Below are 23,892 nucleotides of genomic sequence, written 5' to 3' on the forward strand. Positions count from 1 at the left end.
AGCTTCCCTGCGTACTTCTTAGATCCTGGAGAAGGTGACTATCACAGATGCTCTGAATTTAAGCCAGCTGCCACATTGCAAAGTCAGGAATTGGGCTGTGCTGTGAAAACCTGGTTCTTGCACGCTTTGGGTGTGATGGCCAAGCACCTGGTTGAGTGCTTGGGTCCAAGTGTGCCCTCCCCAGCGCCAGTTTCGTTTTCCATGATTTGTCCTCCACTTCCAAACTAGTTTGCTCTATAGCCCTCCACCCCACCCCCACACGGACACAGCCAGTGGCAGTCTGCACACGCTGTTAACTGTGGTGATTCCCTGTGTCAGGGCTGGAGTGTAAACTTGCAGCCACTTCAGAGGGCAGTTTGGTGCTGTCTTTTAAGTTGTCAAAATCTCAAGTGCCTGTTTTCCTCTGACCTGGCAGCTCCCCCAGTCAGTCCCTCCACTAGAGATACCCTCACACAGGGGGCCTGCGGTCCCCTTGTTATGACAGAAACAGTCATGCATGGGACTCGCCTGGTCAGTGGAGGTATATCCAAGCTTGGGGATGCTAAGCTGCAGCCAAATAAACCACATGCAGGTCAGTGCTTACTGTATGCTTTGTATGAATAAACACACGTAAGACAACATGGAGTTACCTCCTGAGTGCATGTAAGTATGTTTAACTGCATGTATATGTGTTTATACAAGGATTGGGAAGCTAGACCCACAGTCCTAGGGGTTTCCTCTTGGGAGGGCCTGACAGGTGCCCCCAGAGGACTCATGGGTACCATTTCTAGGCTTTTACAGGGAGGTATGCATATATTTTGATGTAGGTAGCTGAAAATTTTAAATAAAATCAGAAACATTTCTCAGAAAATATTGGGGGAATGAAGTTCTTCCCACGATTTTTACAGGCATTTTAAGTATTCCCTGTTTAATATTTTGCTCTTTCTTAAGTTTCATTTCACTTAGATTTCTTCCTTCAAATTTTTTTAAAACTTCAAAAAAATTTTTTAAACTCATATAGTGGATTGGGAATTATCGTCCCCTGATAACTCTTCGCTGCCAACTTCAGTGTCTGGTTTTCTCCTAAAAAAGTGTCTTTTGTTAGTACAGCTTTCCTGTTTTGCTGGGAGCCGAGGCAGGCAAACACAGCACGTTCAGTCTGTGCTGCTGGTGGGCAGCTTGGAGCGGGGCTGGGAGCCCCCGGGGCCGTCACTGCCCCTGCCTCTTGTTTTGGACCCATGCTCAGAACTCCGTGCAGCTGCCCAGTCGTGCTGTCCTTAAACAGATGGGTGGTCCTGACCTGACAGCAGCCTTCCTGCCCTCCTGCCAACACTCAGACGCCAAGTGGCAGCCAACACCAGGCTGCTGCTTAGTGATACTTAGAAAAAGAGGGGGAAGAAGCGATGCTGAAGCGTGTGTCTGACTGTCTTCAGAGCAGGTGCTGTACGTGTTGTGGTCCAGACAGCTCTGTGTTGGGGGATGTTCTGTCACCCTGGCCCCTGCCCACGAGATCATGACAGGCCCCGATCGCAACAGCCAGAAATGTCTTCAGCCATTGCTGAGCATCCTGTCTGAGGCAGAATGGCCCCCAGATGAAAACAAAAGGGACTTGGATCTCTTGTTGGTGATCCCAGATTCCCTGCCATCATCTCTTGAACATCTCTGGGGCAAGAAAAGCCAACAGGGAGGCAGCTGGCCAGGTTAGGGCCCGTGGCCGTGTTCGCATCCCCATAGGCCTCCCCAAGGCAGGTACGCCTGTGACCCCTCACTCGCTGCAGGAGGGCCATGTGGGCAGGACAGCAGATTTTTTCAGTCAGCAGCATTTTAGAAAGTCCAAGTTTGTTTTAATGTCGAAAATAAGTGTAAAGAAGGAAGTGAAGTCATCTCCACACTTTGGTGGTCATAGCAGGGAGAAACCAGTTAGCATAGCCCCCAGTTACCTCTTGGACTCCCCAGGCGCCTGTTTGCGGAGCACCGTCCCGCAGCCTGCCTTCTGAGGCAGGCCTGTCTGGGCCCTGGGGTCTGTCCCAGCCCGTTCTCCCTAACCGCTGCTGGCAGGACAGTGCACAGGGATGCCGTTCTTGGTCTGCTTCCCCAGCCCCGGCGGAGTCCTCACCCTTGCTGCTGTCAGCCCAGCTGCTAGAGGGCGTCGTGAGTGGAGCCTCTCGTGGAGCCCTGTGAGGGTCACAGGAGCTGGAGCCCGGGCAGGTCTCGCGGTGCCTGGCGTACCGTACATGCCCAGTTTAAAAGAGGTCACTTAAAATATGTATCTGTATGCACGTGTCACGTAGCAGCACAGGTGTTTGGCCTTCCTATCCTTTCATAAGACGTGTTTTTACTCCCGCTTCCCCCGTCTCGTCTGGAAAACAGGTTGCTCGTTTTCCTGGCTGCCTGGGATGTACTGAGTTAACATGCCGTTGTTTATTTACAGTGACCTGCAGGTGGACATGTAGACTGTTGCTGCCTTTTTTTTTTCTTTTCTTTTGCTCTCCTGAGCAATGCTGAGGTAGTCTGTGGATATCCGTCTTTAATTGGTATGTGATTTCTCAAACTGGTATGTCCCACGTAATCTGAAGGATCAGCCTTAAACAGCTATAAGCACAGAAGTTCTCTAAATGTTCCTTCTTGGGTTAAAGCAATATGTTACAGATTGAATTACAAACTCTTTCCCCCTCTCCTGAAAGACAAGCATCAGTTACAAGTTACAGGCAGTGCTTCTGGGAGGCGCTTGTGTTTATCCCGTGGTGTTTATCCTCTGTTCTCGGGGTGGAGGGCGCGAGCGGTGTAAGAGATAACCTCCTGCACCATTGGTGTTAGTTAGCCGGTCGACTGGCGTGTGCGGGGACTCCCTGAATTGATTGTGGCTCATGTTGATCAGAACCAAGAGCACCCTGGGACGCAGTCAGAGCAGGCAGGCCTTCCTGGCCAGCTGCTTTCTGGTCCAGGTCATGGAGGACTGGGCTGGGCCCTCCTGGCTGGCCCACAACCAGTCTAGGCCAGGCCTCCACGGCCAGCGGGGAAGGGCCCACAACCCACCGTCCTCTCTTTGGGTCCACGGAGGAGCCGTTTCTCAGATAGCTTTGGGAGGGAGAAGCCATCTGAAAGGATGTCGGTCTTTAAAATACCTCACACGTGCTGTCACCTCTGTTTTTTTTATTATTTCCATTTTAAAGGAGTCATTTTCTGTTTCTGTCTCTAGTGGCAAAACATGGAGCAGAGAAGGGACGGGGCATGGTTTTCCTAAGAGCTGATACAGATGGCATGACCCCTACCCTCTAGGGTCTAGGGGCACGAGCCACTTTTCCACTCCTCCCTGGACGCCACATCAGCCCTGGGAGCTGGGCCCTCACCCTCGGAAGCAGGAGCCAGCACTGCACGGTGCTCAGGGGTGGTGGGGGCAGGGGGAGTGTGCAACAGAGGACGCAGGGAGAGACCTGTGGCCCGGTGCTGTGAAGGCTTCAGAAACTTCACTGGTGAGAACAGAACAGGCCAGGATACCCTCGGCCCGCTGTGTGTGTGTGTGTGTGTGTGTGTGTGTGTGTGTGTGTGTGTGTGTGTGTGTGTGGTGAGAACAGAACAGGCCAGGATACCCTCGGCCCGCTGTGTGTGTGTGTGTGTGTGTGTGTGTGTGTGTGTGTGTGTGCGCGCGCGTGTGCAGCTGTGTGTGTGTTGGATCAGGTGAGACAAGCCTCTGCACCTTCAGCCTGCAGACCCCAAGGGGCTGCTGGAGCTCCGCTCAGAGAGAAGGAAAACATTGGTGTTCTGTGCGGAGCTGGCCCCTCCCTCCATCCTCCAGGGCACCCCCCACCTTCTACCTTTTCCCTCCCGACTTCCAAAAACATCTGTTTCTTTCCCTGCCCCCAACCTCAAAAATGCACTCAGAGATTTCTCCAGAGGTTCTCTGAATAAAAGATGCTGCAGAAAAACCAGTTTTAATGAGAATGTCCGTGTGCCTCTCTGCCAACAGAGAACTTGGAGTATAACGTGGAGCCTCAGGAGATCTCCCATCCTGATGTTGGACGCTACTTCTCGGAGTTCACAGGCACTCACTACATCCCGAACGCAGAGCTAGAGATCCGGTACCCAGAGGACCTGGAGTCTGTGTATGAGACGGTGCAGAACATTTACAGCGCAAAGAAAGAGAATGTGGAGTAAAGTCTCGGGGACATCGGACCTTTGCTGCTGCTGCTCTCTTCCAAGACGACGGGGTTTGGGGTGCAGACGTCCCCTTGGATCCCTCTGGACTCACACCACCGGGCAGGCCACTCAGCCGTCGTGCTGGTTGCCTCCTACCAAGTGGAAATCACGTGTGCTCTCTCCGCCAGCTGCAAAGACAATGTTGCTCTCCGCCTACACTAGTGATTCATTTGACAGGCACTGTCTCAGTGGCATGGCTTGTATGCTTGTCCTGTGGTGACCGTTTATGACATGCTGTCTTCAGGACGTCTCACTGTTGACACTTACAACCGTTCTTTTCCTCACACCTCTTCCCCACCCCGCATCGCGTCTGTCTACGTTGTCTCAGAGCGTTTCGCTTGCTGGATAGGTGGGGTTGTCCGTTTGCAATCGTTTCTCTCTGATCTCTTTGTGAACCGTGTGCGCTCCTTGGTCAGGATGGTCTGTCTTTTTACCCAGGGCTGAAGCTCTAAGTGATCTTGGCCACATAGTGGATCTGGAGTCATTAACAAACTAACAGTAATCAGAATCATTCGATTTTTTTTTTCCTAATCTTTGAAACAGATTTCCGGCATTTTATTTTTTCTTTATATGAATCGAGCACATGACACAGTTTTGCTTTCCCAGATTCATCTCTCGGATTTATGCTCATATCTCTTAAGAATCATTAGGTTTTTTAATTTTATTACATAAAATTCTTTGAAAAAATGCATAATAATAGTCTTTGTGAATGGGTTTTCCCACTTTCATTTACTATTCCTCCCTTAAAAATAAGTGTTTTTTTTTTTAATCTACTCCAGTATCATAAGTAGATCTTAAATCAGCAATGAGTTCTCTTTGTAGTAGGAAAGTACAGTCTGCTGTTAAAATGTCTGCTTTTTGGAAACCGTGCTCCATGGTCTCCAAAAACCTGAAAATGAGGTTTTACTTTGATAACCAGAAACGAGAAGAAATAATGAAGCTTAGAAACTAAAAAGGGAAGGGGAGGCCTCATGCTCCCTGTTCTCCCTTAGAATCATTTCAAGACCTTTTTTTTTAATGTGGCAGAGTAGAAGTAAGCGAAATACCTCCGGTGTAAGAGCATGAGCTCAGTGGGAAAGGAGACAGTGTGGCCGGCAGAGTCACCGTTGCCATGACAGCAGCAGGAGGAAGCCTGTGCTCAAGCGCCCGGGAGTCCACCTTCATATCCAGTTGCTGCTGGATATCCATCTTTTCCACGTTTGTGGTACCCAAGCAGGAAGGTACCTTGTCCTAACACAGCTCTGGACTCCCACCGTTCTCCACCTGCCCCTTCTCCAGTGGGCCAGCCTTGCAGTTAACCTGTAGTAGCTAACTTCTGAAGTTAGAACCTAGTTACTCTACTCTCTTAAGCTGAAAAGATTTCCAGTTGCTATAGTGAATGAAGCTCTGGGGGCCGTGATCCAGCCACGCCTCGCCGCCCGTCTGTCCCTTTGCATGCAGTATTCCCATACTACATTTGGTGACCGCCTCTCGTTTACCCTTCGGAAACCCTGGGATGACTGAGGTTTGGAGAAGCCACCTGAGACCACTTCCCAGCTAGTGACAGTTCCTGAGCAGTTACTAGAAAGAGATGGGGATTTGGCTAGCCAGCTCCTTCCCGCCCCAATTAGCTCTGGTCCAGGGCCCATGTTCCTCATTGGTCCAATCCAAAGTCAGATGGTCTGGACGCGCATTGGAAATTGTGACCACTCACAACACCCGGCCTGCCCAAGGTTGGGGCCGTTTTACACTACTCTCATTTAAAGGTGAAAATTAGATACTATGGCATTAATATTAATGAGATGCATTACTAAGAATCTGTGGCGCATGCTGAGAGTTAAAATTGTTGGTTTTCTGGTTTGATTTCCTTTTTTCTTAGAGTGACATTGAAGCCAAGAAAGATGGTTTTACCTTTGCTGACCCGATGTAAATATGTATCTAGACTGTTTCTAAGTGTGTTTCTTCATGAATGCTTCATTTGGCTCCAGGAAGCCTGTGTCACCTGTGTAAGTTGGTCTTTGGGCACTTTATATTTTTCTAAAAACGTGTTTTGGATCCTGTACTCTAATAAATCATAAGTTTCTTTTTAAAATTTTTCCAAATGTTTTCTCCACTTAAAAAAAAAAAAAGCCCTGTTATAAAAGTAGAACTTTCACAATGTTGAAATACTCTCTTTGGATATAGTAACTTCTTTTCTCCTCCAATGAATGCCAAGATTTTTTTGTACAATAATTAATAAATGGAACTTATCCAGAGAAACCACACAAATGGCCTGCCGGGTTTCGTTCCAGGTAGACAGCCCAGCCATGACAACAGCAGAGTCTTGCTTGGTTCTCATTGATTGAAACGGGCGAGAATTGACTCCTGCCTTTTTCTAACATCTGTGAGCAAACAGAGTACCTTTATACTGTGATTTCCCTGCCAAACGTTAACCTTCTGAGCTGGCTGCTCACCTTGAGAGTGGTTGTAACACAAAGATGGCAGCTTTTTAATGACATTGAGTCATGTCTTGAAGCAAGAGCTGTGGACGCCTTGTGAGGGAAACCCAGGTTCTCGGGGTGTCGATGCTGACCCCACAGCTGCACGCCCACAGCATGTCCACAGCGTCGCACCGAGCACTGTGTCTTGCCTGTGGTCACATGCATGCTGTCACGCTCGTCGCGGCTGAGCACTCCCCAGTTCCGCACACTCGGAACCTTTCACGCGCTGTTGTGATTGTGACTTCCCAGGAGGGGAGTGTGGTGGTGTCTTCCCAACTGCTCAGGCCCTGGAGCTTTCCTGCCGTGACACACCTGCATAGTCACAGCAACCCTCCCCGCCCACCCCGAGGCCCAAGGTTTGCAGCCGTGCTTTGGGAAACACTTGCAGCGAGGTGTCAGTCACACCCAATCTAGTCCATGTCACCAGCAGACCAGTCTGGCCAAGCGTCTCATTGGAACGTATGATCCATCTATTCGCAGTTTGAGAGGCTGGCTTTGTGGCCTGTCTGCCAGAGCCTCACAGATCTCCATTGGAAGTGACATTTCACACCGCAAAGTCGTGTTACTTCAAAAACCTGTGTTAATACTCTCCCTCAATCAGCTTTATGTTTTCGAATATCCGCTTAAAGGCTCGTTTCTACTTTTAAAATGTCCAAGTCTTTCTTAACGTATTAAACGGAGTCGCGCTTTAGTGTCCTGAGCTCTGGTCTGCTACCGCCAGGCCCGTTTGCTGTAAAAGGGGAAGTGGGGGATGCGTCTTTCCTTCCTCTGAAGCAGACTGCCAGAAGTCTTTCCTTTGGGAAGTGTCTCGTGGTCATAATAATCAAGCTGTTGTTGCTCTTTGTGGTTTTTGTTTGGTGGTTTTTTTCTTTTTTTTGAAGGGAAGGAGAGACTGTTCACCTAGAGGAAATGCAGAATTTGGCTCCGTGACGGTTTGGTTTTGGAGAAAACAGCTGTATTGCATGTATTACCTTGTATTACGTCAGGCTAGGCTCTAGGCACAACTGTTTATAACCCCCACAGCAACCCTTTAGGACGCGGGCCGGGCGGTGAATACTTTCGCAGGCTGCATAAAGTCTCTGTCACATGTTCTTCTTGGTTGGAAAAATGTAAGGGGAAAAAAAGCATTCTTAGCTTGAGGGCTGTGAGGCTGCAGGCTGGATGGGGCCAGATGGCCGTGGGCTATAGTTGGCTGACCCCCGCTGAGGCCTAGGCCGGCCGAGTTCCCCGAGTGGACCGCTCCCAGGTGGAGAGCCTGGCCTCCAAACTCCAGCTCCCCGCAGCCATGCTGCCTGCAACCTCAGCAGCTACCTCACAAACGTCTTGGTCCTCTGCCTTGCCGCATCCTTAACTTCCCATGTTTCAGTTCTGAAAGTTTAGAGTCCTGAGAGAAAAGAACATTCCTTCGGTGAATAAAATTTATGTGCAAATACAGAAGAGATGTATTATGGCCATTTAGCAATGATTGTATTAGGGTCACACTAGTTCTGTAATAAATAGACCCAGAAATGTACGATGGCTTGAACACAGAAGAACTTTCTTGGCTGACATAACACGGGGCAGGGGGAGTGGGTTGGCGGGCGGCCCTACACGCCATCACCTAAGGACCCAGGACCACCATGCGTGGCTTCCCGAAGCCCCCAGGCCCCCTGCCATCCAGTGGGAGTAGGGAGTGTGGAGGGACTTGTCTGGAAGGGCCCTAGAACACAGGCCCTGGACGCAGAGCCCTTGCGCCGAGGCGGGCAGTGGCGTTCACTGCTTCCCCTCCTTCCTGCAGGGAGGCCAGGACGGAGGTGAGGGGACAGAGGTGGCCTGCTGGTTGTCGCTCTGGGTGTGCCCATCCCCTGTAGGACCCGCTGCTGCCCAGGGAGCTGGCCACTGCAGTCAGGCGGCCCAGTCCAGAATCGCCTTGCTGGCCCCGGGCCCAGCACGACCACCAGCAGCGGGTGTTCCTGCTGGCCATTCTGCCACCTCAGACCCGTCGTCCCCGCAACAGATGGCCTCGGGGGGAGGAGCACAGACCTCACGAGGTGAGTCACGCCCAGAACTGCCTTCATAGCCAGAACTCAGGTCACCGACACTCAGCCCAATTCCAGAGGAGGTGGGCAGTGGCCACCCATGTCGGGGGTGGGGACAGTGAAAGGTGTGTGGGGTCCCCGCCATATCTGTGCCTCTCACCCACTTCCTGCCCAGCTCTCAGTTCTCTCGGAGCTCAGCTGTCCCCACCGGTCCACGCCCCACTCCCAGTGCCCATTCACTGGTGAAGCAGGGACAGGACAACAGCAGTGGAAGAAGGAATGAGACAGCAGGCCCTGGGCCCTGGATGATGAAATACTGGGGGGCAGGGGGGTGAGGCCCCGTCCCTGCAGGGTATGTGGGGGAGGGTGATGGCGCCCTCTGGGAGGGACTCCCTCGTCCACTGCTCCCCGCGCCCCATCCTGCCTTCTGGGGCCCATCCTCTCTGGTCACTTCACTAGTGGGTGCTGGGGGCGCCCCCTGCCTGCAAGCCGTCTAGTCTTCACAGCTCCAGTCCAAGACGTCCATTTGTTTCTACAAGCTTTTGATACCTCCAGCAACAATTCCCTCAAAAACTTAGCAGGCTACCTGTGCCGGTCAGGTTCTTTTCCAGAAATCCGCTTTCTTACCTCGCTCCTCTGCCTGGTGCCTGTCCCTTCTTCCTGACCTAGATGGCAGCTGCCTGACTCTGCTACTGGCCGGAGCAGAGTCTCACTGTAACAGGCAAGTGTCTAAGGGGCCTTCGTGGCTCAAACTGATTTCCATCCTCCTCTCTTGCCGCGGTGTCCTGAAACAGTGCCATTCCCAACAAAGGGAGCCTGCGAGTTCTGACTCTTCTGTCTTGGGTCTAAACCAGCATGTTTTGGCCCGAGCATCCCTCTGGTACCTTGCTATCAGCTGCGAAAAGCAGCCAGCACCCTGTATTCAAGTGTCTTTGACAACTTCCCCTAGACCTGCTGCAGTGCCTGCGGCTCCACCTTGCAAGTTGTAAGCAGCAATTTAACCAAATATAACCCCCAGCACAGCGCTCCAGCCTCCCGGGCACCCAACTGCTGACACCGTTAGTGTGGGGTTTGGCACAGCATTTCTTTCAAGTGTTGGTTTCTGGAGGGGGGGATGTTTCTTTGTTTTGGTTTTAAGTTCAAAGTGGGCTAATTTTTCCAGAGGAAGCTCTATTTCCTGTTTGGCTATGGGAAAAAAAAAAAAGACAAACTAAAGACAGTGATGTCAGTGTCTTCTGGGAAGTAGAAAGAGCTATCTATAAAGCACATTGTTTTGGAAACTTAGGAAAAGAAGTTGTACAGAATAAAGAAAAATGTAGAGGGGAAGAGCCAGTTCATTCTAGACTCCTTGTGTGGTTAGATCAAATTTCCACCTACTTCTAAACATGACAGAATTCTTAATGGAAATGTTGGTATTTAAGTTGTTGAATCTGGGAGCAATTTGAGAGCACTTGGAGAGTTCTGAGTTTTCCCTGTTTGCAGATCACCACTGTCTTCTCAAGGTGGTGAGGGTCTTTCATAATCTGCCATCACGACGGTCGTTCCTGGCTGTTCCTGCACAGATGGCTTTCCCCTCAGTGTCTCTTGCCTGTCTCTACCCCCAGTGCTTCTCAGCCTTGTTTTCCCAGTAATTCCTCCCTGCCCCACTCCAGGACCCTTTTTACTAAATTTTTTCCTAAAATTAAGGAAATTAAGGGGGCCCTCACCCCATGAAAGAGTTTTGACCTCTTTTTGAAAAATTGAGGTGAAATTCATAGAACATAAAATTCAGCACTTTATTTCATTTTTTTTTAATTTATTTTTTTATCTTGTGGCCATGCCACACAGCACGTGGGATCTTAATTCCCCAACCTGGGATCAAACCCACGCATCCTGCATTGGAAGCATAAAGTCTCAACCACTAGACCGCCAGGTCAGTCTCTCACCATTTTGAAGTCAGTGGCATTTAGCACAATCACAATATTGGGCAGCCACCACCTTTATCTAGATGTAAACATTTGACTGCCTCCAAACAAAACCTTGACCCCGTGAAACCACCACTCCCTGTTTCTCCGCCCTGTCCCCCACCACCCCAGTCTGCTTTCTCTTTCTATGGGCTTGTCTATTCTAGACATTTCATATAAAAAGAATCATAATAATAGACCTTTGGGGACTGGTTTATTTCACGTAGCATCAGGTTTTCAAAGTCCACACTCTGTAGCATGAAGCAGTATTCCTTTCTATGGCCAAGTAATATTTACGCATGGACCACACTCTGTTCATGCATTCAGCTGACGCTGGACACTTGCGTTGTTTTCACCTTTTAACCCCTGTGAATAGAGCCACTGCAAACTGCTATGAAATTTTAATACCAGACTGTATATCCACTGAGGTGCCATATGTGTATCTGCCCTTACACATCAAGAGTAACTGTTTTTCACTCCCACTGGGAGGCAGCACTGGGAAAAGCCCGTCTGCCCCTTCCTGCTTGACCACCGCTGTCTTGTCTTGGAGTGTCTTTTAGTGTGCCCACCTTTGCGCCAGGAGCTGTAGTGAATACAGAAGTACATTTATGTCACCTGCAAGCCAAAAGGTATATTCCAGAGAGCTTGCTTGATATGTATTGCATAATAGTCTTTGCTTAGTATATTGACTTGACCCCAGAATCTCCTGGTGGCTCAGACAGTGAAGAATCTGCCTGCAGTACAGGAAATGGGGGTTCAATCCCCAGGCCAGGAAGATCCCCTAGAGAAGGGAATGGCAACCCACTCCAGCATGCTTGCCTGGATAATCCCAGTGGATCAGAGGAACCTAGCAGACGACAGTCCTTGGGGTCACAAAGAGTCAGACATGACTGAGCAACTAACACTTTAACCAGAATCTCTTAGAACGTGTTCCTTAAAAAAAAAAAACCAAACGATTAGAGATTTATTTGCCTCTTATAAAAGTAGGATTTTTTAAAAGTGTACTTGTAAAGTTTTCTGAGTAATGGCCACCTTTGTTTGAGACTATGTCCTAAATTGCCTCCTCTGAGAATTTGAAAGCTAAAGGACCCCTGAAGAATCAGCTGCTAGAACCCTGGTTCCTGGTATTTTACAGAGAGAAGTAATGAGGCCCACCGAGGTTCAAGTGACTTGATCTGGTGTGGGTCTCGAAGCAGGGACTAGAGCTTGGGCCTTCAGACTTGACCTCAGAAAACACCTTACTAGTAATACCATCTCTCATTATTTGGGATTCAGAACCTTGTTATTTCTTCGCCGACTGTGCTGTGACAACCACCTGGCCACCTTCAGCTACTCTGTTTCACTCGCATTGACTCTGTTGAGGGAAAATGAGGACATGTTATTCTCCCTCCCCATCCCAGCAATGTGTGCTCTTGCAGTTGGGGATACCCTATTACAAGGCGGTAGAGACTTTTGCGAGGAAGCTGCTTTTCACTGCTCCAGCCTTTTCGAAGTATATAACAGGTATGCTGAAAACTGCACATAATCACGTACACAGTTTGCTGAGTTTGGATATATGCATCCACTTGTGTTCCCATCACCACAATCCCCGTGATAAACAGATCCATCATTTCCAAAAGTTTCCCTGTATCCCTTTGGGCTTTGGGGTTTTTCGTTCCCCAAAACTTCAGCTTTGCCCACGTGCATGTTGCCGAACCAAATCGTCTGCTCGCTCATGCGCAGTAAAGCCCATCTACTGCCACCAGGTGGTGGTGAAGGGAAGTGCAGCGTTTATTGTAGGCGCCCAGCAAGGACTTCCAGGACAGCTGCTGCCCCCAAACCCCAAACTCTCTGATAGGGTTCAAGACAGCATTTTTGAAGGCCAGGTGACACAGGGGCATCCCAGGGTCTGTGATCAGCTAGTGCACAGTTCTCTGGGTGACGGTGAGGTAATGAGGTGATGTCACAGGTGTTAACTGTCCATTCCTAGACACCTGTAGGTCTGGGGGACTCCTTGTTTGTGGTCATGATGTAGTTAACATCTTCCATTTGGTGGGAATTTTAGGAGGTGGGGCCTCTGGGAGGTGATTAGGTCACGAGGGTGGAGCCCTCGTGGTAGAATTAGTGCCCTTATAAAAAGGGGCCTCAGGCTGTTCCCTCACCCCCGCCATCATATGAGGACACAGCAAGAAGCTGGCCACCTCCAAACCAGGACACGTGCTCTTCACCAGACACCAAATCTGCCAGCACCTTGGCCTTCCTCGTCTCCAGAACAGTAAGTGTTTGTTGTTGAAGCCACCCAGTCTGTTGGTGTTTTTGCTAAAGCAGCCCAAACTAGAATAACAGCTCTCCCGGAAACAGAAAAAAGGCAGCCCTCCCATTAAAGATGTCGATGGCTTTTGGTGACGCTCACTGTGAGAAAGCTTCAGCGAGAACAGGCGGGGGAGTTGGTGAAGGTCAGAAGGGTGGTCTCAGGGCACTCACTGTGTGACCTCCTGGCAAAGTGTGATTTCCTTGTGCATTCAACATCCTTTGTCTTTTGAGGGACTAGAGCTGCCAGCCAAAGATGTTCGGAGGACTGCCTGTTGAGTCCTTGGTTTCTCAAGATGGTGACTCGGTCACACGTTTATATGGGTGTGTTAGGTATCAACAGCTAAATTTCCTCCTTGCGTATTAAGTCTTCCGTGTAACTTTTCTCGCAATTAGAAATCATCCAAGCACCATTTATCATGGGTGCTGATTCCGGTTTGCTTTGCCTTCTGCTTGGAGCTTGAGGGTCGGGGTGAGGGGGGGACAGAGGGCTGCTTCTTGGGGCTGAGGTGCACACGTCTGATGTCTGAAGCTGCGGTTCCCCACAGTGAGCCCCGCTGGAGGGAGGGGAGGCGGAAGTCTCCCTCCCAGCAGCATCGTCCTGCGGTAATAGAGACAAACAGATGGTTCTGGGGTGAGGGGGGCTGGGGCATATGTTTTGTAGTTTGCTCTGAGAGTGACAGATTCTGCTAAGTGTCACTGTCTGGGCGAGGTGCATCCAGCATGTCACCCCCAATCAGGAGGCACAGCTCCCCAAGGCAACTGTACCCCTAGGGTTAAAAGCACATTAAGCTCCAGCACTGTGTGACCCGCCAGGAGAAGACACAGAACAGGCGCACAGAGACAACCAGGATGGAGCGGCCACCACGCAGGATGGCCCAGGGATCCTGCCAGCTGCTCACACACCCCAGGCCCCGCTGTCCTCTCCGAGTAACTCATGTTCCCACAGAGAGAGAGAGTGGTAATTTTCCATTTTCCTTCCCTGGGTGACTCAGAAGAAAGCAAAATCTGTTCCCAGCTTGTTTTACTACTTCTGTCATTTCTCTTGCTGAGCAGCGCAGACTGAAGGCTGAGGGAGACTTCTCCACACCCACTCCACCTCCTGATCCGTTCTTTCTGCGATCTGCCCTCCTCTCCACCTCGCATCTGCTGGGGGCCCTGCTTGTTCGCCTGGAGACGCTGTGTCTCTGTGGTCCTTTCATTTTAAATGGAAGTGCCCCTCCCTTAGTCTAGGGATGGGCAGGTCTTGGGGGTGAGGTTTGAGCCACACATCGCTGCCTTGTGGGACCTGCCACAATTCCACGAGAACACAACGGGCTGGGAAAAGTCACAGGAGAGGGGCGGTAGCTTCCAAAACGCTCTCTTTGGGGTCATGTTTGCTGAGCAAACCTGCCCTTTCTTGGCTCCAGTAAGTGACTCAGGGAACTGACACTCAGTACCTTGTCCCCACAGCCCCGAGGACCAGGGCCGGCTGTGTCTCCCTGGGCTTTGGGAGTGCCCTGCCATCTCCCCATCGGTGGCTATGGGAGGCACGAGGAGGAGACAGTGGTCTCATGGGATGAATCAGGGGGCGCTTAGGAAGGAAACCGGCTGTGTGGTCTCCCACCCTGTGTCAGGGAAGTGCAGGCAAGGAAATGAGGACTGCCTCCCGTCTCGGGAGGGGTCTGCTGAGTCCTGATTGTTGGATGAAGGGCTCACCCCTTCTTTCACTCACTTTCATCAGGTCAGAAATGGAGTGAGGAGCCCCCTTGATAAATGGAACCTGCCAGGCTGGAGGGGCCTGGAAGAGACCCTGGGGCTCGTGTCTCTGTGCATTCTTTGCTCCGCACTCCCTCCTGGAGCTGGCAGGAGGCGCTGGCCGTGCAGTGAGTTCAGCCAAGGCTGGTGTCCCTCGTAGATGTGAAAAAATGTGGGAAACACCTGGATAAGTCCCCAGATGGAGCCTCACCAAGCTGGGTGGATTGCGCCGTAATGCCTGTGGGGCTGGGGTGAGGGGAGCAGACAGAGACAGCATCCTTCTGACTCCCCGGACACCTGCTCCTGCGAGGTCATCACCAAGCCTCAGCGTCTATCCAGGGAGACAGTCACACAACCTAACAGCAGAACAGTACGAGTCCCCAGAGGATCTGTGCCAGAGAGGACACCCAGAGGTCTGTGAGGAGATCCAGGAAAAGAATGTTCCCAGCCTGAGCACATCTCGCAGATCAGTTGGTGTTGCGGGGTGAGGGCTGGGGGACTGCCCCATCCAGGAGGCTGACGATGCCCCCCCCACCTGATGGGGCCAAGAGGAGAAGGCGGGGGACTGTGCCTTCAGAAAAGCCACATCATTTAGTCCTCGTGCCACTCTGCAGAGTGGACGCTGTTATCAACCCGCTTTACAGATGAAGAAACTGAGGCTCAGCGACAGGGTACTCCAGATCTCAAAGGGGAAAGAACCACATGGTGGAGGAGGATGGCTCCCCCAGGGGACAGGGGACAGAGTGGCACTGATTTTCCTTTGGTTACAGGTTCAGAGAGGCTGGGAACCCCGCAGTGGTGTCTGATTCCCCCCAGGCCCTAGGGGGCAGCAGAGCCTCATAACTGACCTTGCTTTGCAGTGGCCCAGACTCAAGTTCCAGAGAGGCTTCTGTTACTAACTAGCGTGGGCTGGTCATATAGCCTGCAGCAGGGTCTCTGTTTCCACTGGGCTGGCAGAGAGATGAGGATCTCCATGGAGTGTGTTACTCATCTTCCCGTCGGGAGCAGCAGATCCCTGAGGGCTCACCTAGCTCCAAGACTTGGTGTTTAAGGTCTAGACATCTTCACTTTGGTCTTCCCAGGTGGCACTAGTGAAAGAATCCACCTGCCAATGCAGGGAGATGCAGAGACTCGGGTTCGATCCCCTGGGGAGGGAAGATTCCCCTGGTGTAGGACATGGCTCCCCACTCCAGTATTCTTGCCTGGAAAATCCCACGGACAGAGAAGCCTGGCGGCCTACAGTCCATGGGGCCGCAATGAGTCAGACACGACTGAGCAGCACCAGCAGTAGGAGCACCTCACAGCAGCCCAGCGCCCCTGCGATGGTGAGCATCCTGGGTCCCCAGACGCAAAGACAGGCAAAGTGAACTCCTCTTGGTCACATGACCAGCAGGCAGGATTTGAACAAGGTCTTCCAGTGGCTCTGTACCCTGAAATCACTCACATGCTGCTCCACACACAGAACACACCCGCTGTTTGCTGCTAGTACCGAAGGGCTTCGTGCAAGTTCAGTTGCTAGAAGTGATCACTGCTGATGTAATGACATTGTCTGCAAGGTTCCCGGGGGAGGGAGGGGCGGGGTGCGCCCACCCCTGAGACAGTCGAACATCCTGCGTACAAGAAAGAAGTACTTAACCAGCGCCTGGCAGGCTGCAAGTTTCTAAGTGATTTATAAAAAGCCTGCTCAAGTCTAGAGACTTCTAACAGGCAGAGGTGTGTTCTCCAGACTAAGAATAGCTGCCTAGGCCTGACGGGAGATGTTTTCTGGTGACGTCAGAGCAGAGCAGCAGCGTCTTGGGGGGTGGTGAGGGGATAACAGCTGCCAGAACAGCCTCCCTGCCCACCCCCGCCACCTTCCAGAGGGATGCGCTGAGCCTGGGGAATTCAATGAAGGTGTTGGAACGGTGCCAGGTGATTACCAAGATGGGATTTGTTCTTGACTTTTGAATGTCAAGAAGCTGATCTAACCTGTCACTTTCCCACCTCACCACCCCACTGCTGGCTGCACGCTGGCCACCTGACCAGTAGACTGGGGACGGAGAGCAGAGGTCAGCAGGGGAGGCCGGTGGTCCCTGGCCGCTTTGTATTTAGATGTTTCCTGGGCAGCGAGAGAGCTCAGGTGCCTCCATCCTGCCGGCACCCCCCACCCCCGGCCTCACTGGCACCTGAGGGGCCTCTAACACGTGCAGACTCCAGGCCCCCAGCCCAGCCCACCGCGGGGGGATTCGCATTTGCGCCCGAGTGTGGGAACTCCTGCTGTTTAAGGGAAGGAAGACTCCAGTCCAGAGCTTGCTCCAAGCCCCAGCAGGTAACCGCTGACTTTTTCTGAAGTTCATTAATTCTGGGTAGAGAGAAAGTACAAAGATTAAGTCAAACTGAGGTTAAACTATGGCTCCCCGCCAAGAGCTGTGAGCTTTCAGTGGAAGTACTAGAGAGGAGAGAGAAAAGGGAAGTTTCAACTTAAAATATACTCTTTAAAATTACGTCTTGCCGGCGGTCCTGCGCGGTATGTGACTGGGCGTTTGCTGCATACATTCTGCGTCTACCGCGCCAGGCGTGTGCGTGAAACTGTGCGGTTCTTACTTTGTGTCCACTGGGGGGCCTTTGGGGGCTATTGTGGCTGCGTCTGTTGTTGGCCTTGCTCCCTGGCTCCACAAAACTGAGCCCCCACCCCAAGCCTCAGTTTCCCCCTTTCTGAGGTTCAGTTTTTGTCTTCTGACACCTAGGAGGGGCTGGAGAAACCATCTTTTAAAAACTCATTGCACCTGACCCTCAGAGAGCCCCAAACATTCACCCCCCTCCTTCAAGGAGGAGCAAAGTGCGAGTCAGTCTTTTTAAAAAACAAAGGAAACACTGAAGCCAGAGAGTGACTTGCCCTGATGTTCTCCCGCGTTCCTGAGGCTTCCTTAACCAGAATTGTCCCTAAGGAGAGCGGCTCTCCCTGGGAGGCCTCAGATGTTCCCTGGGTTAAAGAGGCGGAGGTTAGGTGACCGGCCCTGGAGAAGGGCTAACATGGTGCCACCTGTGAGCCGTCCCTGGGTACACTGGTGTTACAGCCCTCAAGGTTCTCGTCTCTGGATGCAGAGTTAATGAGCTGCGTCTTTCTGCACAGCTGCCAAGCGACGGGTCTCAGCCGAAGGTCATGCTACCAGGACTCTCCAAGAAAACACTGTAACACAGGCGCACCTGTGCGCCCAGGTGGCCCAGGAGCCACAGCGCCCTGTCCATGTGGTTCATCATACTCCACTCTTTATAAAAACACCAACACCTGGGCACCGCCCCTCCCCGCCAGGGATTCTGATTGCAGGCTGTAACCTCCCCAGCTGTGTGTCACCACAGCTAGGGTGGAGACAGTACGCCTGCAACTTGGTAAGGTCTTGGAATCACCTGGGGGATTACAATTCAGATCCCCATCCCCAGCTTGCTCTAATTGGGGTCTGGGGTGTGGCTTGAGCATTAGGGGTTTTCAACACTTCCCACATGGCTAGGTAAAGAACCCAGCCTGCCCTTGTAGGAGATACGGGTTCGATTCCTGGGTCGGGAAGATCCCCTGGAAGAGGAAATGGGTACCTACTTCAGTATTCTTACCTGGGAAATCCCATGGACAGAGGACCCTGGCGGGCTACAGACCACAGGATTGCAAAAGAGTCAGACACTACTGTTTAGTCCGAGCAACTAAACACGCACACACATTGGTGGTTCAGAGGTGCGGCCACATCTGAGGACGCCGCTCGGGTTCATTCTGTACCTGGTCTCTTGGCCGCCCAATCCCCAGCAGCCAGGGCCGCCCTGCAGCTCCCAAGTCCTCCCCAGAGAGACTGTAGCCTTGTGTTGCTGTTTCTAAATCTATATCTCTGCATCTCGAGAAAATTCTGCTCTTGACTTTTGAATGTCAAGAAGGTGATCCAAAGCAATGCATCCTCTGGCTGCACCTTCCTGAACAGGAAATAAAGGCTCAGACTGTAGAGCATGAAGACAGAGACAGGGGAGGGGGCTTCTGTGGTCAGCCAACCCCCGAGGCCTCACCCTAAGCCTCTGGAGGGTCCTGGCTCCTCAGCCCCGAGTGCACACAGCAGTATCTGAGCCCCACGGGTTTCAGGGCAGCCCCAGCTCTGTCTCACTTGTGCCTCCACCGTCTGCCCTGCCCTCAGGGTGACCGAGTTCCCCCGGGAAGGATGGCTTTTTCCAGAAGCCCCTCTCCTGAACCCCCGCCCAGCACGGGCTCTCCTGTTCTGCTGACCGGAAGCCCAGGGGCTCCACAAAGGTGAGTTCCCTGCTGTCTTCACTGGCCGCCCCCTCCCCAGGATCCCCAGGCCTCCCCTCACCCTGTGACATGTGGAGGTTGGGCTTGAGGCCCGTGGTCCTCTCTGCACGCCCGCCCTCTTTGAGCCTTAGATCCCTGTGACCTTGACCTCTCTGAGCTTCCTCCCTGGTGAAAATGAAAGGATCGAGCTAGTCAATTCCCAGGGGCCTTTTGATCCCTCCTGGAGCCGCCCCCAACTTGGCTCCCTCTGTTGGGCTCCTTCTCCCTGTGTTTTTCCCCCAGCAGCCCTTCCGCCAGGTCAGAACACTCAATCCTGCCCAGGATTTTCACCTGCTTCTACTACATGCAGCGAGGAACCCAGAAGCCCCCAAAGCACCTTTATCTCCCAGCCATCCCCGACCCTGCCCTGGAGTCTCTCGGGCAGAGGGGATGCCTCCTTTGCTTAAGGAGTCTCCAAAGAACAGCCGGGGAGCCGCCTGTCTCTGCTTCACATCCACATCGTTCTCCACGAAGGGTAGAGGTGGATGCGGTTCCCATCCCTGCTGTCCGCAGCCTGAGGACACTGCCGGGTGGACATCTGGGAAGCGTGCCCAGTCAGCAGGAGCGCCCCGGGTGCTGCCAAGTCAGCACAGCCTGGGGAGGAGGGTGTGGGGCGGGGCACCTGGGCCTACCTCTCACCTCCACCTTCAACCCTGTCCGCCCCAGCCTGTCTCTGCCCTCCGTCTGGCCCAGATGGGAGGTACCTGCTCCATCCTGTCCCACATCAGCTCCAAATTATCGACTGCACCGGCTCTGCACCCCAGCATATATTTATCACCCTACCTCCCAGGCCCTCAGTTGGGTCTTGCTTGTACTTTCAGCCACCCCAGGAGTGAGAGGATGGAAGGAGAGAGGGCAGAGATGGCTGTGCCTGCCCCCACACCCTCCCCTTGGCTGGGGAGGTGCTGAGATGAGCCAGGTGGTAGGATCCCAGCCAGTGGTACTGCCTGGTTGGTCAAGTTCGTGGTCGCCAAGGTGGCCTGCTCAGCATCCACCCCCAGTGGATCCACCCCAGCCCTGAAACCCCCTTGCTGAATCCTATTTATAGAGATGGGATTGTGGACCCATTATACAGATGAGGACATCAAGGTTCAGCACTGCAAAGGAACCAACCCGAGGCCACACTCTACCTGGGGAGTGGCAGGGCCCGGATGCAACTCAGATCTGAATCCATCTCCTACAGGGCACTGTCACCCAAGGTTAGCTTCAAAGATTAAGGTGCCTTGGGTGAGAAGGGATTGTTTAACAGATAACCAAAAGGCCAACTTTAATTCAAAATGCAAATTGGGGTTGATTCTTCTCTCATTCCATTCACAAAGAGGCCCAGACATATGAGACCAGTGTAAGGAACTTAAATGAGGGTAAGAGGAAAATTGTTTCAGAGTCGAGATGCTGGTGTAGCCATTTCTGGGGTTTCCTTCCCTGGATGTATTTTATGAGAGCACCACTTCCTTCCTTGTTTGAAGTGACTTAGGTGTGGTGTTCTCTAAGTCAAAGGCCAAACAAGATGGCTCTTGAAATCCCCGTAGCTTTCTTAGGGTCAGTGGTCCCCAAATTAAGAAAAGTGTTTTGTTGCCCCCAGAACATTGCCAAGCCTTGGGAGATCCCCCAAGCTAAGTGATAAGAGGGACAGGAGGGCAGTACAGGTGAATTATGGGAACTGCCGTTTACACAGTTTCATACATGTGCTCTGATTCTGGTTTACCACCCATCCTGGACACCTTGGCTTTCCCATCAATAGAATGGGCATGTGTTGGATACCCGCTAGTGATCTAGGTCTGTTCCTATCTCTTTCCTTCCAGACTGGGAGGTCAGAGACCAATGACCTCGCTCTAGTATCAGAATCCCCAGCACTCAGTAGTGAATGAGTGAATGGATGGATGAATGAATGAATGGACAGATGAACATATGAATCATAACAGCCGATTGTGTAGTGGTGTACCGAGTTATCTCAGACCAGCTTGTGAGAACAAATGATTAAACATTCAAGAGTTTTGCAAGCCCATTGTTCAGTTACTGGTAGCTTGAAATCGACTGTGGTGGGAGTATTTATACATGAGGGCAATCGACAAGGTTGTAAAGGCTAGCTTCCCCTCTGCTTCCTCAGAGCCTGCTCACCTGCACCCTGCCGGATGCCACTTCCTGTGTCAGGCAGTCTTCACACGTATGACTCCACGCAAGCATCGTAAGATGGCACCGTTATCATCCCACTCTACAGACAGGAAGCCGAGGCCCGGGGAGCAAAGCCACTTGCCCACAAGTGGTTCAATGGTCTGCTTCACTTATGTGAATGAGGACGGCCTTTGCCATCCCTGGGCTCGGCTGCCCGGCATGGCCTCACAGGTACCAGTTGTTCTCACCGCCGCTGTTTTTAATCAGCTCCTCTGGGAGAAGAGAAGCAGTTGCCTGGTGACCAAAGTGTTTTCCTGGCCCTCTGAAGAAGGTCACGCTGAGTGAGGGGGAGGATAAAGGTCGCCACAGGGGGCGCCCCCACTTCCAGGGCTCCAGACAACAGAGCCAGTCAGCCCAGCCAGACCCCCTGCAGCACTCCAGGCCTCCTGGATCCCTGACGCCATTAGCTGGATCGAATTAAAGGCCTGACGTCCCAGAGCAGTGCAGCAGGCTTGTGTGCAGAGAGCCTGCGGTGTGTGGGCATCACGGCCAGAGAACAAGGCAAAGCCCAGGCAGAGGGTGGGTGACTGCAGGGCCCCCAAACCTGTCTAGCCGTATGTGCCTCTGACATGTCCCTTTGGGAGCACAGTTGGGGACAGTCACAGATTCCCCAAAGCTCAGCTTAGGGTATAACAATCTCTCCAGGGCCATTCTGGCTGGATCAATCCCGATCTCCGGGGGCCTGTTTACCCCGCTGCATTCCTCCTGTGTGTCCGTCTCCCACTCCTCCAGGACTCTCAAGAGCAGAAGTAAGGCTCCCAGTTGTTCCTGGTTGTGGCTCCAGGACCCATGCAGGCCCCTATACACAGCAGGCCCTGGATAAACGGGCAGTGAATAAATGAATGAGCAAGCAAACCTGCACAGTGTGCCTCCCTGGTGCCCGGAGTTCTTGACTCCTCCAAGCCCTGCCATCAGGAATAAATTTCCCATGGTCATCACAGCCCAGCCTCCCAGCTCCTGCTGGCTGGTGAAGGTGGCATTTTTGGCAGTAGACCCAGAACAGTGGATGGGGGCCCTTAGAAGGACTCTCCAAGGAGGTGATGATTATACTGAGATTCAGGAGCCCCCGCCATGGGAGGAGGGAAGGGAGGGGCGTTTCAGGCAGAAGGGACCAGTGCAAATGCTTGTCTCGGAGCTGACAGTGGCCAGCGGGGCTTGAGATGAAGTTGACCGTGTAGACGGGTGATGGAATAAAGACCACCTCCCTTCACCCCATACACTGGGGGGTCTCTGGGCGATCACCCAAGGGCCAGAGCAAAGCCATGTGACCCTCCCTGCCCCTGGGCACTGTTCCAGGGCTTTCACCCCCACCCACCTGCACTGTACCAGCTCTGAGAGCAGCCGTGCCAAGGGGAGGAGATGCATGAGAACATCGTTTTCTCTCTCCCCAGCAAAAAGCCCCAGCATAAAATCACTGGATAATTCAATAGAATAAAATTCCAGGAACAGATATTTTAAGTCAGAACAAAACTGTGTCCGGCAGCTTCGGGTAATTCCCAAGGTTCCCCGGGACCCCTTTCCTATTCCAGAGGCCAGCCTCGGTTTCTAAATTCCTTCTGACCTGATGTGCAGCCTCCCAGGCAACTTTCCAGTTTGCTTGGACCAGCTGATGCCCCGCAGCCAACATTTCCCCAGCTTGGCGAGATCTCAGCCCTGCCGAGCTTTTGCAAATGCACATTCCAGGTGCAGCCCCTGCTCTGTGAGTAACAAGAGTGTGAAGGGGAGCCGGATTTTCAACCAGGCGGGGGCTGATTCTCTGCTCTGGTAGATTTCAGGTAGCTCCTTGGTGACTCTGAACAGCTCCTCTACTCTGAAAGAGCTGTGACCCTCAGCTTGGACCTGTGGTCTGCAGGTATGAGCAGTTGGTTTGAGCACCCCCTCCCCAGCCTCCTGTGACATAGATGTAAGTGGGTCTGCTCAAGTCTCCCCCAGCCAGCACTATCAACAGAGCCTGGCACCCAGGACAGTCCCCAAATACATGCTAATAACACACATCTTTAGGCACCGTGGAGCGCAGTGGTCTGGGCTTGAGACCAGGGAATATGCTGACTTTGATTTCTGCCCTGGCTGTGTGACCTTTCTGAGAACCAGTTCCTTTGTTGTAAAGTGGACATGATTCCATGGCGACTGCCTTTGCACTGTGGCCCAGGCCAGGCCCTTCTGATGGAGGTTCTCATCAACTATTATTATCCCCATCTTAAGGAGGAGGAGTCACAGTTAGACAGCTGGTGGGACTGGCTGGGGTCACCCAGCCTGGTTAACAAAACCCAGCTCCCTACAGCCAGCCTAAGTCAGAGCTTCTCCCAGAAGGATTGCATTCTCTGACAGGTTGAAATGCAGCCTCCTGGGCGCTGCCTGAGTCCCTGACCCTCAAGTTTGAGAAGGTCCCCACCCTAAGCTACTAGGCTGAGCGGCTAGGGCTGGTTAGTGTTGTCTGTGGGTGTGTCCACTTCATCATGTTGGGCTCTCCTGGAATAAGCTAAGCAAAGCACCCCCTCCATGTGCATTCAAGCTGGATTGTTATTATTATTATCTCTATTGCTGTTCACCGTAGAGCTAATTAACGCTGTCCTTCTTCACTGTTCCCAGGGAGTTTCCTTTCTGAGAATTGGGAGGAGGTGTAGTGGAACCGGGGTGGGGGTGGGCATGGGCGTGGAACCTCCATTCGTTCTGATCCCTCCTACCTGTATACCCCAACTCTGCTCATACCTGCTTCTTCCCAGGGCCGTCACGGGTGCAGAAGGGATGAGCACGGCGGCGGCTGCAAGGACTGAGGAACCTGGGTCCCCCGCCCG

The 23,892-nt window shown here is 52.3% G+C and overlaps 1 protein-coding gene across 4 annotated transcripts in view; it reads left to right on the forward strand.

The window, feature by feature from the left end:
* The window catches only part of FBXO21 (F-box protein 21), a 39,094-nt gene extending 30,946 nt beyond the window's left edge, over positions 1 to 8,148 (forward strand). For all 4 annotated transcript variants that reach the window (XM_024977469.2, XM_005217931.5, XM_024977470.2 and 1 more), the window contains one exon: positions 3,947 to 8,148. In XM_024977469.2, coding sequence (XP_024833237.1) covers positions 3,947 to 4,134 — 188 coding nt within the window. In that variant the 3' untranslated portion in view covers positions 4,135 to 8,148. The remainder of the gene's footprint in view (positions 1 to 3,946) is intronic.
* Positions 8,149 to 23,892: the final 15,744 nt, after the last annotated feature.

This window comes from Bos taurus, chromosome 17 (assembly GCF_002263795.3).
Source record: "Bos taurus isolate L1 Dominette 01449 registration number 42190680 breed Hereford chromosome 17, ARS-UCD2.0, whole genome shotgun sequence".
NCBI classification, from domain to species: Eukaryota; Metazoa; Chordata; class Mammalia; order Artiodactyla; family Bovidae; genus Bos; species Bos taurus.